Source organism: Osmerus mordax, chromosome 15, assembly GCF_038355195.1.
Source record: "Osmerus mordax isolate fOsmMor3 chromosome 15, fOsmMor3.pri, whole genome shotgun sequence".
Taxonomy (NCBI): Eukaryota; Metazoa; Chordata; class Actinopteri; order Osmeriformes; family Osmeridae; genus Osmerus; species Osmerus mordax.
In genome coordinates, this window is record NC_090064.1 from 609,501 (window position 1) to 624,547 (window position 15,047).

Consider the following 15,047-nt stretch of genomic DNA (forward strand, 5'->3'; position numbering starts at 1 on the left):
TTATAACTATAACATCAATTACAAAACATTTAGAAATTACAAAGTATTTATATTTTACAAAAGAAATAACTTTTTATAAAGACACAAAAGTCATCATTGGTTCTTCTGCTCTTTAACCTTTGGGGAAAAGATGGCATTATAAGGTTGTCTTCTTCTAATGCGCTGCTCTGGCTCATTGTCTTCTTTAAAATAACCTGGAATAACAATGTTGCAGAAAAGCAGAGACATGGGATAAAAACTGTAAGGTTAAACCAGACTGAGTCTGCAGATTTGTAGTGTTGCTAATTTGTTTCACAAAAAAATGAACACAAACCTCTTTTTAAACAAGTTTGTGTAGATGGGAAGCCAACCTCCCAAAAGTTTTCTGGTGTGGATGGAGGAATATAGTGGAAGCGATGGCGTGAACAGGCAGACAACTTTTTGATCTTCTCAGCCTCTGGAAGGTCAGCGTAGTACTGAAAGAGATTGAGCTAAATTGTGATATCTGCAAAAAAGGTTTCAGTTAAGCTTCAGAATAGAAAGGAAGTAAACATACTATTTCACATTCCTTGCAGGTGTGTCCTTTTAGTTTCCTCCGCTCTTCTTTACTGCGGACCACTGACACATGGGCAAACATAGGGCTGCTGCAGGATTACATTATGAGCTGTATTACAAACAATTTAACGGACAACAACGTATGCCCAATGAATTAATGAAATGTTGTGTAATCATAATCACAGGACATGTATGAAACACATTTCTTTAGGGCTGTCCTACTGAGACCGGCGTTTTCCAAGGGGATTCCAGACTACATTGGAACATACTGTAGCTTGATTCAATACCAATTCAGTTGTGGAGTTGTCTCCAGTTATAAATAAAGTATATATATGATGTTACCGCCAGGGTGAAATGGCATTCAGATGGGGATTGGGAGTGAATAGAATGTTTTCACTAGACAAGATGGTTTACCCGTCTTTATGCCCTCCGTCGGTAAGTACAGGTCGGTTTTGAGGCTTATGAGCTTCTGTGGAGGGAATGTGTTTTGAGTGTATAGTAGTCAATATAGATGTCACACACATGCAAGACAATTATAAGATGTACATTTTTTTTTGTTTTGCTACACACCCTCCCCTGGCAGTTCTTGATGATGATCCAGGTGAGAGTCTTTATTCAGGGGGCATGACTCATATTCTCCAAAGGTTGTTTGGTCGAAAACATCCTCCATGCTGTTGTTGGCCTTCTGACCAATTTCTGAAGGAAAGGTTCCATGCAACACTGTTTACAAGGTAAACTCATAAAGTGAGCCTATGGTGACATGGAATGGCTTAGTGCAATGATATCTGTAGAAGCATTTCTTGTCTTTGTAGACCGTAGGGATCCAAGTACCATGGGTTGTGCTGCTCTTGTCTTGACCATTGTGGCTCAGACCCTGGAGAAGAAGGCTGTGGCTTACAAAGGTGCAGTCCACATCCACCACCCCCCCATCCTGCCTCTGCTCATGACAGAGGGATGAACAGGAAGTGTTTCTCTGCAGTTGATTTAAAAAAAAGTGATTATACAAGATCCAAACACTTTCATTTAGATTTTCCAGCGTGAGTTTAGGACATTACCTCCACTGTGGTAGGAGTGTCTATGTCGTACTGGGAGAGTGTGAGCTCAGGATCCAAGCTCCACATTGGTTCCACTGGTATGAGCTTGCCTGAAGGTACAACACACTTGATTAAATGATCACAACACTACATGCATTCATTCATTCAAATTTTTCGCTGCTTGTAGATTACACTTTTGAACTTCTGATTAACTGGAAATCTTTGGAGAGTAAATGGGCATGCAAGACCAAAATGAAATTCAAGACTGGCGAACGGGAGTTACATAAAACAATCATTCAAAGTGAGCGTCTTTTGAGAGAACAGTATGGGGCTGGACCTCCACTAACCAGGTGTGGTACTTGCCGGGGGGCTCTTAGTGGGGTTGGGTCCCTCAGGAACCTCCAAGTTACTGTTTGACTCCTTTATGTTAAATGCCTAAATCATTCAGTTGATTAATAATAAAAAGGACAATGTTAGTTTTGGTTTGTCACAAATTCAAGTATATATATATATATATATTTTTTTTTTTTTTTTTTTTATGTAAGAATGGTTAACAGAATCAGAATGACCACATTCATTCTGTGATGAGACATTTCCTATGTATCATTTGCCAGTACAGTGTCGCACTATTGTGTGACAGATTAATGTCTTCACACAGTCAAACATCAGTGATTCTGATAAGGACTAAGATTGTAGGAGATCATGCACTACCTAATAGTAGAGTTCCGTTTGGAGATTCTGGGCTGATCATAACTGAGCTGAAACATATGAAAGAATCCCACAAAAGTAATACTGCCAGCCTGGTGTTGCTACCTTTAGGTGAAGGCCAGGGCTTCTGAGCATGGTGCTTTGGAGGAAAGCGGGGGACCTGTCCTCAGTGGTGTTGGCAGATGCTACTACAGACTTTCCAAAGACAGGGGATGAGGAAAGAGACCTATCAATCAGGAAAAAGTTATCTTTAGATAAATTGAGCTATATTATTATTTCTTTATTCCGGACACACAAAAAACTGTCCATAGCACATTCAAGACAATTATAAGATACATATATAGATATGTAAATCTTTTTTTAAACAGACCATTTACTGCTACATTTGCTGACAGTACCTTCCATAAAGTATATTATACATTTCAAAAGGTATTCCTGTGTCTAGTTTGCCATTATAAATATGTTTTTGACACTGTTACAATTACCGAAGGTTACTCTTGGTTCCATCCCACAAGTTCCCATTTCTGGCATATTCAGAGCCGGCCTGAAGATCGAAAGCAGCCTGAGAAGTGAAAACATTGAAAGGAGCCTTAACAACAACATACAATATATTCTTTATCAAAATAAACATTGATCTGAATGAAAACACATTCACATGTGTCAAACCAGGGAAACCTTTGCACTGCCATTTCTCATTACACTGAAGAACTAGTTTCCATGCATATGTGTGATGTGGTTGTTCTCTGTGGTTACATACCAGGTTAGGTAACAGCCTGTCAGGAAAATCAAGGTAGCAGGTTTCTGTCACCATGGCACACTCAGAACTCTGTATGCTAGACTCTGAAACACAGAACATCAAATTACTGCTGTTCCATTGTGACAAGTGAGCCATTATTGAGGGGTTGTGGTGAATCTGGGCCTTACGTGGGGCTCTGGATGTATCCATCTCACATGTTTCTGGCTCCAACAGGTCTTTCTTCCGGCTCAGACATGTAAGAGAAGACCTTCCTTCCCCAGCTCCTACAATAAAGGAATACAGTGAAGTAGAACCTGAGCTCAGGCAGAAAACTCAAGGCTGTATGTGCATCACCAACTAATAACTAGAAGAGCAATCAATGGACATGCCATTTAGCTACTACAATGTTCAGCTATTACTGGCATTGTCTTTTAATATACAGTATATTGCTTAGAGAAAGTTTTGCTTTAATGGGACAGGTATAGGGGACACAGTAAATGTGAGACAGGGGAGGACATGCAGGGAAAAGGGTTGGATTTGAACCCAGGCCTCTGTGGTAAGGCCTTCGCCCATATGGTCCATGCAGTTATCTGGTCACCGGGACGCCACATTACAGGTTTTTTCAAAATGTTGTCTTCTACCACATAATGGCAGAGTAGTCAAATCATGACAACATTATGCAGGACATGGCACAATATTTTATAGTCCCTTAGACATATGGGTAAGAAGCGATGCCACACAGTACACTGGGCAGGTCACTTGGCATTTCAGAAAACCCCTGGATAGGATCCGTCAACACGGGGGAGATGGGAATGATGGAGGGCAGCGACAACACAGCTAATACAACAACCGGAAGTGAGTGTACCAGTATCCGTGCTGCATTATATTGTACTTATCGGACGTGGCCCAATGGGCTTGAAGCAGGCTAACACAGGTGGTTAATGAGTGGAATGACGCGTGCTACCCAAGTGCCATGTCTGAACTAGGCTTCGCTCACTTATGTGGTACCAAGTTGACTGCATATTGATTCACTTTGTAACATGAAATCATGAATAAAATATTAAAGTTTCATTGACTTTCATTCATCTTGCTGGGCATTTTTTCTAGAGCTGTAGGTTTCAGTTTTTGAAAATTAATGGGAGTTTGTCAACATCCATACAGTCTGACAGAATATACGCATTTCTATTTTTGCAGTGCTGTCATTGACTCTCAAGCTCAGTGTTAAATATTTGTGTGTTCGTACCGGTATTGAACAGACCATCGATAGCTAAACTCTGCGTGAGAGACACAGGCTTTTCATAGTGGACAAGTGCCTCGTTCCTCCTCTTCCTCTTGTTGACCGCTGCCAGACAGATGTGCTTCAGTGGTGAATCTGGGATTACCTCCTCCTGCTCTCCAGACCAGCTGAAAACAGTGTCACTGTAAGCACCTCCCAGTCCGGCAGCCCAATTCAATGGAACTTCTTTTATTTTTCTTTCACACTACATATTATTAACTACATCTCTACATAAACATTCATTAAACCCCTACAATACACATATTATGGATAATATGGGAACAATGTAGTAAATTATTTTGATTTTAGTCATCAAAACTAATAAAATGTACATTCCAGTGCTTTCTGAACTGCCAACCAGGTGTTACTGACCACCCCAGCCCGTCACTATCATGGGACACAAAGACCTGGCCTAACTAGGTGTGAAAGCAACTCACCAAGTTTCCTTCAGTCTATCAAGCTCCATGTTTAGCTTTCTGTTGTCTTCCTGCAGGCTGTCCCTTTCTGCCACTGGGGGAATCAGGATGTAGTGCAAGACACAAGGAAGTAGAATCTTAACTAAGATTGTATGGTGGAAAACTTGCCACCTTCCAAAGAGGTACTACAGATGTATTAACATTTGGGTTGATGATGAAAATGAACATTCAGCCTAACACTGTAAAAGGACGCAGAAGTGACCTCCCAAACCCAGTGATGAAAAGATAAAGGATGTATTGTGCCAGTGCATGCAATGAGTGAACCTTTCAGACAAGTGTGGATGAGAAAGAAGGTAAGCTGACAGTGATACCAACCTTCTGAGCTTTAGGAACACAGATATTAAGAAGTTGGTGTGAATGTAGTTATTTAGAGTTAGAAAATCCACTGAATAGACTTTAATATTAGGACAAAAAATGTATGTCTTGCAAGACAACTTAATATGAAATATTACTAAGTATTAAATGTATAGAATCTCTGATAAGCTACTTTAGGTGTAGTAGTTATTACAGAAGTTTGAGATTAGATCTTTCAAACATGTACATATGTGTAAGAACATACTCACTGAGTTTAGCAATGACTTGCAGGCTCTGCTTACTATCATCCTCAGCCTTCACTTGCTTCGTTCTCATGTGTTCATCTGTAACTGTACAGCTGTCACAATTTCCAATACGTAATCTGAGGAGAGACACAGGAGGAACATATATGCTATATCCCTACTACCAGAGGGCTGACTCCCTACCAGCAGACTGCTATATCCCTACCAGCAGAGAGAATGGGAAAGTTGTTTTTAACTTCCATTACTTATTCATAGTAGTCTTGTTCTATATATTATCTGGAATTATGTATAGCAAAAATCAATAAAAAAATTATCCTCCAGGTGAAGATATGGTGTTTGACCCTGAGATGAAATCAGTGGTGCTTACTTAACACTGCTGAAATAAATCAGTTCAGGGTTTTTGGTGACAGTATGGAAAGCACATTTCCTGTATTAATAAAGTATACCTACTATTGTAAGATGAACCAAACAATAACATTTACATGTAAAATAAATTTTGTTTAGTCTCCATTTCTATATGTAACTTGAAATACCACTGTGCTTCCAACACTTCCCTAAAATACTCCTATGATAAACTTCATGGAGGCTTCAGAAAAGGTAGCTGAGTTGGCATGAAAACTCCTAATGCCCATTGCATTTTCCCTCTTTGTGGTTAGAAGTGTGCTATTAAGATACGATAGAAAGACATAACTTTAAAGACTCCAACCTTTGCTCCAAAACAGTGACTGTATCTTGCAAGACCTTGTTCTCCCCCTGCAGATGCTGGTTCTGCTTGAACAAGCCTTCTAGTTTCTGGGCATCTCTAGGAATTAAACACAAGCATTCAAAAACATTTTCAACACATCTAGCTAAATAGAAAGATGTATGTATTGCCCTGCTCTGGCAACTGTTTGATCCGGGGAACATTTGCAGAATGACAAGTACTTTATAAATGTTTTGTTTATATTTTGAAACACAGTCATACACTTTCTGCATCTTTTATCAATATCCGAATATTCCAAATCAAAAACACAAAAGAACATTGAGTACTTGAACTAGTCTGCCCATCCCAGGATGACAGTGCCCTTAAAGTCATTTGTGTGTTTTACTGAAACAGGTAGTTAATATTAGGGCTGTCCCGACTAAGATTTACTTTGGTCGACCAAGACTCGACTAAAGCGTCTGAAAATCGACTTATCAAAATTTGAAACACTTTTTTTTTTTTTCACCCAAAGAAAAAAAAAGTACAAACATATTCCCGATCTGACTCAATGGCTGCTGGACGTTGCAGATTTGGCCGCTAATAGCAGTAGCGGAGCCAGAGGGGTGTCCGGAGTGGCACTGGCCACCCCGGGTGCCACCCCAAAATGTAATTCGCTACTGGAAATTTGATCCTGACTGACATCTTATTTGACCTCTTGTTGAAAGAAGCATTAATTTTGCTGCGTTGCGGTGCATTATTCAAATCGAAGAGAGACGTTTGTTGCGAGATACAGAAGAATAAGAAGAACAGACAGCAGAATATTGAATATTTCCACAGCTCCAAAAGCTCTTTTCGCGATTGAAAAAGGCATAATATTTTAAGTAAGTTTTAAGGTTTGCATTGGGTTTATGTTTCCTGAAAATTTTTTACGAATAGCAGTAGCTATGCAAGTTGTCCAATAACAGACAAACTGAGACAGTCAGTAGGCTTGTACTCCGATTTTACAGTTTTCTTGTGCGTGTGCGGCTTATATTTCGAAGCAGTTTATAATTATAATAATTTTTTAGAACAAAAAAGTGGCTTTGTCTCAAGATCTCTATAGACCGTGCAGCTAATTTAATGCTCAACACTTGAACGGGGGCTTATTACTTGAAAGAGGAATTATTTAGGCTACTGTGTTGTCTCATTTACACTATCAGGGCTTGAAAATACAGTGACTTCCTAAAGTAGGCAAATGGCTAGTAGAACATAACATTTCATAATAATTTCAGTTAATCAAACAGCTGCAAGACCCAGTGAAATGTTATAGACTAGCTAGCTCTAGCAAAATGACGCTAGCATCGCTAACAACATTACTCATTCAACTTTGGTAGTGTAACCGAGCTCTTTGTAAGTGTTTTAGATCTAATTGTATATGATCGTGTGGACAATAAGACACGGACGCGATCTCTTTTCATAACTTGTATTTTATCACTGCTCTTCTTGCCATCGCTATCCGAACAGCCCTCACTGATTTCACAAATGCGTTCAGCATCAAGCCTACGGCAACTCCCGAGGGACAAAACACCCTTGTCCGTTGTCACAGAAAGGTCTGCTACAGTAGGTTATCCTCTGGATTTGCAAGTTAGCTAAACTTATACTATATCTAAAATAATTTTCTAGACATAACAATGGATTCTGCCACTAAATGAGTGACGTGGCTTTATTTCTGGACATACTATCCACAACCAAAGTGTGTTACACAATGCTGTAGATCGCCTATACTCGTGCATTGCTCTTGGTACGCAGAATGCCCTGCGGCAAGCTGAAAACCTTCGAAGTTAAGGGCATTAGCTTAGTTAAATAAGCATTGTTTGGAGTTATATAGTTGTGTTCGTTCCGTTTTGAAATGTGTAATGCTATGATCTTTATATCATTTGAGTGTTCACCCTGATTGGGAATTTTGTCTAGTTAGATGGCAAGTAATCAATCGAGAGCAGTGGTCCGCTCAACGTTAACCGGCGCAATGGTAACGTTGTTTGCTTTCAAAGTGCATCTTATATTGCAGTGTGGTTTATACTCCTATTTACAAACACAAAGTGCTCATTCTGGGGGGGTGCGCCTTATACACGAACACAATGCGGCTTATTTTCCGAAAAATATGGTAATCAGATAGACGAGAGATCGGTTCCCAATTTAGCCAAACATTGTGTTTACATCTGTGTTAGTAGGTATAATAAATAATACCTGCATTGTGTACTAGCTTGTACACTGACATTCAAAAATTATACATCCAAAGGGTTTCTTATCACACAGATTTAATGTGGTCTTGTTTAGGCCAATTCCCAAACTTTTCTTTGCTATTAGTTAACATGATATATATATGAACATAAATATTATACTGTCAATTTGTAATGTTTTTGGGCACCAAGTTATTTATATTTTTCAAGTCCATTTCTGCTTGATTTCTGCTACCTGTCAAGTCAAATTGCAGTGTTTTTTGGGGTGTGTAAATTCACTTTGTTTTGTAAATAAATTATGCACTGTGTTTTTTCTGTAACACAGAAATGCCATTATAAGTCCCTGGTGCTTGAGCTTTTTTTCCCAAACATATTTTGGATGTTCCAGCACTTATAGACCCAGATTACACTGTATATATCAATGAAAACAGTGACCCAAGACTCTGGACTATGGACCCCCTGAAGTAGCCTTGGCCACCCCATGTATAAAACTCTAGTTCCGCCACTGGCTAATGCCTACTAATAATAAGACTCGTATCACCAGTCCTGTTGTAACCAAATGCCGATGGTATTTAGTATCTCTTACAACGTACTACAAATTAAAAATATTGTTTGTTTAACATGCAAATCCTCCGAGCGGGATGATCACTGCCTGAAAAAGTGCAGCATGCGAACTTAGAAGCAGAGTGGGGAACGGTGCAACAGAGAAAGATTTAGTTGTTTTGGCCGGAGAAGATAAGGTCATTCGATTTGGATCTGATTCTTATAATAGGCATATTCATTTTTCAACCCAGCGCGTTAGCATGAGCGAAGTAGGGCTAGGCCAATTTACGGTTTTCAGGTGGTAGGCTGCATCATATTCGACGTCGAACTATGAAAAATAAACCGTTGTTGGCAGAGTTTGCATTCAACGTTTTAGTCGCCCGGTACTTTGTAAATGTACTTTAATGAAATGCTGCCATACCACAGATTTCTTTGTCGATGTTATTTGGCAAAATGGCAAAGTAGGCTTTGGCAGAGTTTGAAGTTCGGCAGCCAATTGTGCTTGTGCCGTGTGCAAAAACCCCCAAAACAAAGCGCAGATTAACAAAAGGGAAAACAGTAACACCATTTATTTTACATTATATATTTTTTGATTTGCTTTATTTGTCTGCCACCTTTTCCCCCAGCCCTTCCAAGCCGACCCAGAGCCGGTCGCAGCGCACCACCAACGAGGGAAATGCGCCCGGCGGGGGCCGAGCCCGACCGGGGAGGGGTCCCACGAGGGGATCCCCACACACTGGAACGGCCGACCCTGACCCGCCGAGTTGAATCCCCCGGGCAGACTGCGCGGACCCCACCCGTTTACCTCTAAACGGATAAATACCACTACTCTGCCATAAGGCAGCTCAGCTAAAAAAAATCTTAGTCGACCGAGAGCATATCGACCAGAAAATCGACTAGTCGACTGAGTGGGGACAGACCTACTTAATATATACATTTAGTCATTTAGCAGACGCTCTTATCCAGAGCGACTTACAGTAAGTACAGGGACATTCTCCCCGAGGCAAGTAGGGTGAAGTGCCTTGCCCAAGGACACAACATCATTAGGGTTAGGGACTCGAACTGGCAACCTTCAGATTACTAGGCTGCTTTCCTAACCGCTCAGCCACCTGACTCCCTTTACAAGTAAGTATTACAAAAAGTGTGTAGTATAATAAAAGCATAATCGGTCAAGTTAACCAAAATGTACTTACAAACATCGCTTCTTTTTCAGGTGGTTCACTTTTTCTTGTAATCCTAAAGAAACACACGAGGACATATATTAATGAAGGAATACAGAAGCTCAACACAATAACAATATTGGACCCCTGAAAGACACTTCAAACCAAAATTTTATTTGTGGTTTTGGAACTTCTGGTCTGAGTTGCGTGTCTCATAAATTAACTGTATGGAAGGATTGTCTGAGTGAGCATGTAGCTGCAGTATGCTGCATCAGTGATCATCTGTTTTGTATCTCAATTACAAACTAGAGAGGGTACAATTTCTGGGGAAATTGTAGGGTGTGCTTGCTTGTGTCGGTTGCAGGTGGGTCCGTCCCCTTAAGTTTTTCCCTTCTAGTGATATTTTCAATCATTTACCCTACTCATATTGCATCATTCATGAAGAACCCCCTTTGAAACAAGCGAACCCCCTTTGAAACAAGCGAACCCCCTTTGAAACAAGCGAACCCCCTTTGAAACAAGCGAACCCCCTTTGAAACAAGCGAACCCCCTTTGAAACAAGTGAACCCCCTTTGAAACAAGCTACTGTAACAACGTTGTCACTGGCAGTATTTCAGATGGAATCGCGATTCAAACAGTACCGTCTGCTAACTGAAAATATGCCCCCCAAAACGTAAATACGTTTGACATTAATTTAGGGGAAAATTGCTAATTCAAAAGAAGTTTGCTAGAGGCAAGCTAGCTGCTGTTGCTAGCCACACGTCACTGATTGTTTGACAGCGCTGGAAATTTGAATGTTTCTTTTGACAAAGTTGTCTGAGGCTAACGTCAAAACAAGACGCGGTTTCACTCAAATTCCAAGTTTTACACAAATCACAAAAATATACTGACCCACTGGCTGTCTTTGCAATTGCCATATCTTTAAAACACTGCCCTCCTTATGATTTTTGGTGTAGAATTGACCCTGGTACAAAATTAAGAAAATACTCAGACGCAGATCGACAACAGCTGCCGCAATCGTCAATGGAGGCTGACGGGGCTCTCACGTAGCAAACAAATATTTACAGCAACCTACATTAAAATCTTACCACCTGCCAGTCTTCACAATAGTGATATCGTCATAACATTGCCATCCTTCTGTTTTTTGGTGTAGAATTGACCGAACTATAAAATTAGTCATTTTGATTACTAAAGGGTTATAGTAGTATTTTCATAAATTATGAAAATAATTTATGAAATTTATAATAAATAATAATATAATAATATAATAAATACTGCCGCCTAAGACTAGGCCATAGGTGTCAAACACAAGGCCCGCGGGCCACATCCGGCACGGCGTACAATTATATCCGGCCCGCAAGATAATTTTATATATATATCTTTTTTTAAATCGCCCGGCTATATGAAGCTAGCCTGGTCCTAACCAGACTCGTACATTTCATTTTTACAGAGAGTCTGGCCTCGCTCCATTGACAAGCGTTGACTTCCTTGTAGGCGGGTACTCTGTTGAAGTTTAAAACTATTGGATCTGCCCAGAGCCACTCTGATCTGCCATAACCAATCGCTAGTGTTCGCCTTAGCCAATTCCTTCACCACTACTGTAACAGAGCTAGCTGCCGTAGCTGGAAAACCAAACTGTTCCCGAACCCCGTGGGGAGGAGGGCCACAACATCATGGCCAACAACAAAACTCAGCAAAACTTGTTCTTGCTCCGGCTTTAGTTTATAGATATTCGGCAGTGTTGCCACAACGGACAACACAACACAAACTAGCGCACAACATCAACGTCATCGTTCTCAACCAGGTAGAAAATCTACCGGAGACATCTGACTTACGTACCTCATGGCCAGACCTAGTACAGAAGCAAAATCAAAATTGAGCGGAAGTACGTAGGAGGGCAGAGCCAGGCTAATGTGAAGGACCAATAACACACAAACTACAAATCCCATAATGTAGCACAACAGCTGCCTTATCGAATAGGCTACCTGCGATCATTTGCGTGTCAACGACCCTAATTTAAAATCAAAGCTAGCCCCTAACAATGGCCAAGAGAAAAGTTGATTCTGAAAACGGAGCCTTTCAAAACCAGTGGGAGAATGAATATACGTTTACTGAAATTGCCGGTAAACCCCTGTGTCTCATTTGAGGAGGTGATGTGGCTGTAATTAAGGAGTATAATCTAAGAAGGCACTATGAAACAAAATATCAGGACAAGTTAAAAAACCTGGATGCAGAGCAGAAGCTAGAGGAGGTAGAGGAGTTGAAGAGGAACCTGACATCTCAGCAGACGTTTTTCACCAAAGCGAAATCAAAAAGTGAAGCTGCTGTAAAAGCAAGTTTTATTGTGGCAGAGGAGATAGCCAAATCAGCCAGGCCATTTACCGAGGGAGAGTTTCTGAAGAGCTGCATGATTAAAGTGTGCGACGTCATGTGTCCAGATAAAAAGCAGGTGTTTGCAAATGTAAGCCTTAGCAGAAATACAGTTGCTGATCGGGTTTGTGAGATGGCCACTGATTTGAAAACACAGTTGATTGAAATAGGGAAAGACTTTGTTGCATACTCCCTTGCTGTGGAAGAAAGTACTGACACGACCGAAACTGCACAGCTGGCCATCTTCATCCGTGGAGTGGACTCCAGGTTGTGCGTTACAGAGGAAATATTGGACATTAGATCGATACACGGGACAACAAAAGGAAAAGACATCTATGAAAATGTTTGTCAAAGTGTAACCGACATGAAAATGCCTTGGGACAAACTTGGACTAGTGGGAAGGATGCGCTTCAAGATGCGGGAGGAGATCTGTGCTCGTGAGTTGACAGCATATCACTGCATCATACACCAAGAAGCACTGAGTGGTAAAGTCCTAAAAATGGATCATGTGATGAACACTAACGCAAACTGTAAACTTCATCAGAGCCCAAGGTTTAAATCACCGCCAAGTCTTTTCTGCGGGAAATAGATTCAGAGTTTGCCGACATGCCTTATCATACAGCGGCGAGGTGGCTAAGCCGGGGAAAAGTTCTCAATAGACTTTTTGCGCTGGGCGAGGAAATCTGTCAGTAAAGGAAAAGACTCCACAGTTCTGCGGGATGAAAAGTGGAAATGTGAGTTGGCGTTTCTGGCTGACATTACTACGCATCTCAACGTCTTAAACCTTCAGCTCCAGGGACGGGAGCGCATGATCACTGATGTGTATGATGCAGTGAAGGCATTTCAAATGAAGCTGCGCTTATGGGAGACACAAATGCACCAATGCAACTTGTCTCACTTTCCCTTTTGCCAAGTCATGTTGAACCAAGTTAGCGCCACGGTGTTCCCAAATGCCCACTTTGCTGATAAACTGAGCGCACTTCGCACGGCGCTTTGGTGACTTTGAAGCACAGAAAAGTAATTTTGAGCTGCTTCGCAACCCATTTGCCGTCAACGTTGAAACTGCACCTGTGCAGATGGAGCTGACAGAGCTGCAGTGTAACGGGGAACTAAAGGCAAAGTACGACACTGTGGGGCCCGCCGAGTTCCTTCGCTTCATTCCTGAAGCAATGCCCCAGCTCCGTCAACACTGTGCATGTTTGGCAGCACATACCTGTGTGAGCAGCTGTTCTCTGTGATGAAAATTAACAAAACATCTCACAGGAATCGTTTCACTGATGAACACCTGCAGTCCATCCTGAGAATCTCCACAACACAGAACCTAACCCCAAACATAAACAACCTTGTTGCCAAGAAAAGATGCCAAGCATCTTATATTTTCAGATTTTTTCCCAGCATGTTCATATTTTGAATTTGTGTAATTTTGACAGGAGATATTTTTGTTGGGGAATGATATTGTATTTTGCCTGTTTCGATTCATTAATGTTCAAAAAACGTTTAGTTTTAGTCTGTTCAATAAATGTTTATCCGGTTCGGCCTGCGACCTAAAGTGTCCTTTGAGTTTCGGCCCCCCGTGGGATTGAGTTTGACACCCCTGGACTAGTGCGGGTCTCTTGGGCGACCCGCACTAGCTCAAATTACAAAGACTTTCACAACCTAAATCAAAAATCCGAGATTGCAGTTCCACTTGAAATCGCTTTCTCAGCAAAGCCCAATGGATGGGAATTTTTTGGGGTGGCATTTTTCACTCAATCCAAGCTCCAGCTCAAACTTGCATGCTAGAACGTCTCTATCACGTTGTATCCATGCGTCGTTGCTAACGTGTGCTGATGTTGTGACGTAGGCTAGCACTGAGTACCCTTTGTTGACTGAAGGCACTTTTTGCCACAAAAACGTAATTTCAACTTAAACCATGCAACGGAACGTAAATAAAAATACAAGCAACTCAATCGCTAGCAAGACGAAACTTTTGACATCAACGTTGTCTATGTAGTCCAAATATTGACAGATCCTTATGGGTGGGAAAATAAATAATAATAATATATATGTGAGAGAACAATGGTTGTGCTCACTGAAGGCGTGAGCACACTCAAAAAGGTCTCAAACTAAACATTTTCAGTTTCATATTGTCATAGCCAAGACCCTCAAGATGAGGATATCGTTTTTACTCAATTTTGGAAACTTTCTTTTCAGAAAAGTTAGCGGTCATATGATGGCCACACAATGCTAGTGTTTCATTTTCATCTGTCCACCTACAGTGCATTCAATAAGTATTACCGAATTATACAGTATACAGTGACAATGCAAACAGTTTTGGAAGGTTTGCACATGGAGTCAGTCCCCACTTTGCTTCTAAAACTGTGATTGGGTATCTTTAACAAGTGTAATAATAGAATAGTATATAAAATCATAGTTCAGTTTAAAGATCCCATCCCGAAATTCAGCCTTGGTGCAAAATTACAGCCATTACGAGCAGTCCAACAATGAGCTTTCCTCAGGACGTGCCATTTCTGTGTCTGTAGCTTAAATGCTATGAGGAAGAAAGAGGCTGGGCTAACTGCCATGCTTCGGTCGTTTGCAAGCCATGATGTCTCGAGGAAAACCAATATTACGCTCGCATGTTCGTAGCTCATTCTCATTGGTGGGCCAAATTCTATGTGCGGGCAAAGCAGAGAAAGGGGAGGTTACCGTCGCTCTAATGACATCATAAAACCAGCATTTTCAAAACTGAGCGTTTCAGCTTTCATTTTTT

General features: G+C 41.0%; 1 protein-coding gene across 1 annotated transcript in view; it reads right to left on the reverse strand.

Annotated features, from left to right (window-relative positions):
• Nucleotides 1-93: 93 nt before the first annotated feature.
• rbbp8 (retinoblastoma binding protein 8) overlaps nt 94-15,047 on the reverse strand; it is a 32,853-nt gene continuing 17,899 nt past the window's right edge. The window contains exons 3-19 of the mRNA XM_067251525.1: nt 9,959-10,001; nt 6,028-6,123; nt 5,328-5,440; nt 4,726-4,798; nt 4,256-4,416; nt 3,201-3,296; nt 3,034-3,116; nt 2,762-2,838; nt 2,382-2,502; nt 1,916-2,003; nt 1,590-1,678; nt 1,366-1,471; nt 1,105-1,230; nt 949-1,003; nt 536-623; nt 314-455; nt 94-194 (exon numbers count right to left, since the gene is read on the reverse strand). Coding sequence (XP_067107626.1) covers nt 94-194; nt 314-455; nt 536-623; nt 949-1,003; nt 1,105-1,230; nt 1,366-1,471; nt 1,590-1,678; nt 1,916-2,003; nt 2,382-2,502; nt 2,762-2,838; nt 3,034-3,116; nt 3,201-3,296; nt 4,256-4,416; nt 4,726-4,798; nt 5,328-5,440; nt 6,028-6,123; nt 9,959-10,001 — 1,658 coding nt within the window. The remainder of the gene's footprint in view (nt 195-313; nt 456-535; nt 624-948; nt 1,004-1,104; nt 1,231-1,365; nt 1,472-1,589; nt 1,679-1,915; nt 2,004-2,381; nt 2,503-2,761; nt 2,839-3,033; nt 3,117-3,200; nt 3,297-4,255; nt 4,417-4,725; nt 4,799-5,327; nt 5,441-6,027; nt 6,124-9,958; nt 10,002-15,047) is intronic.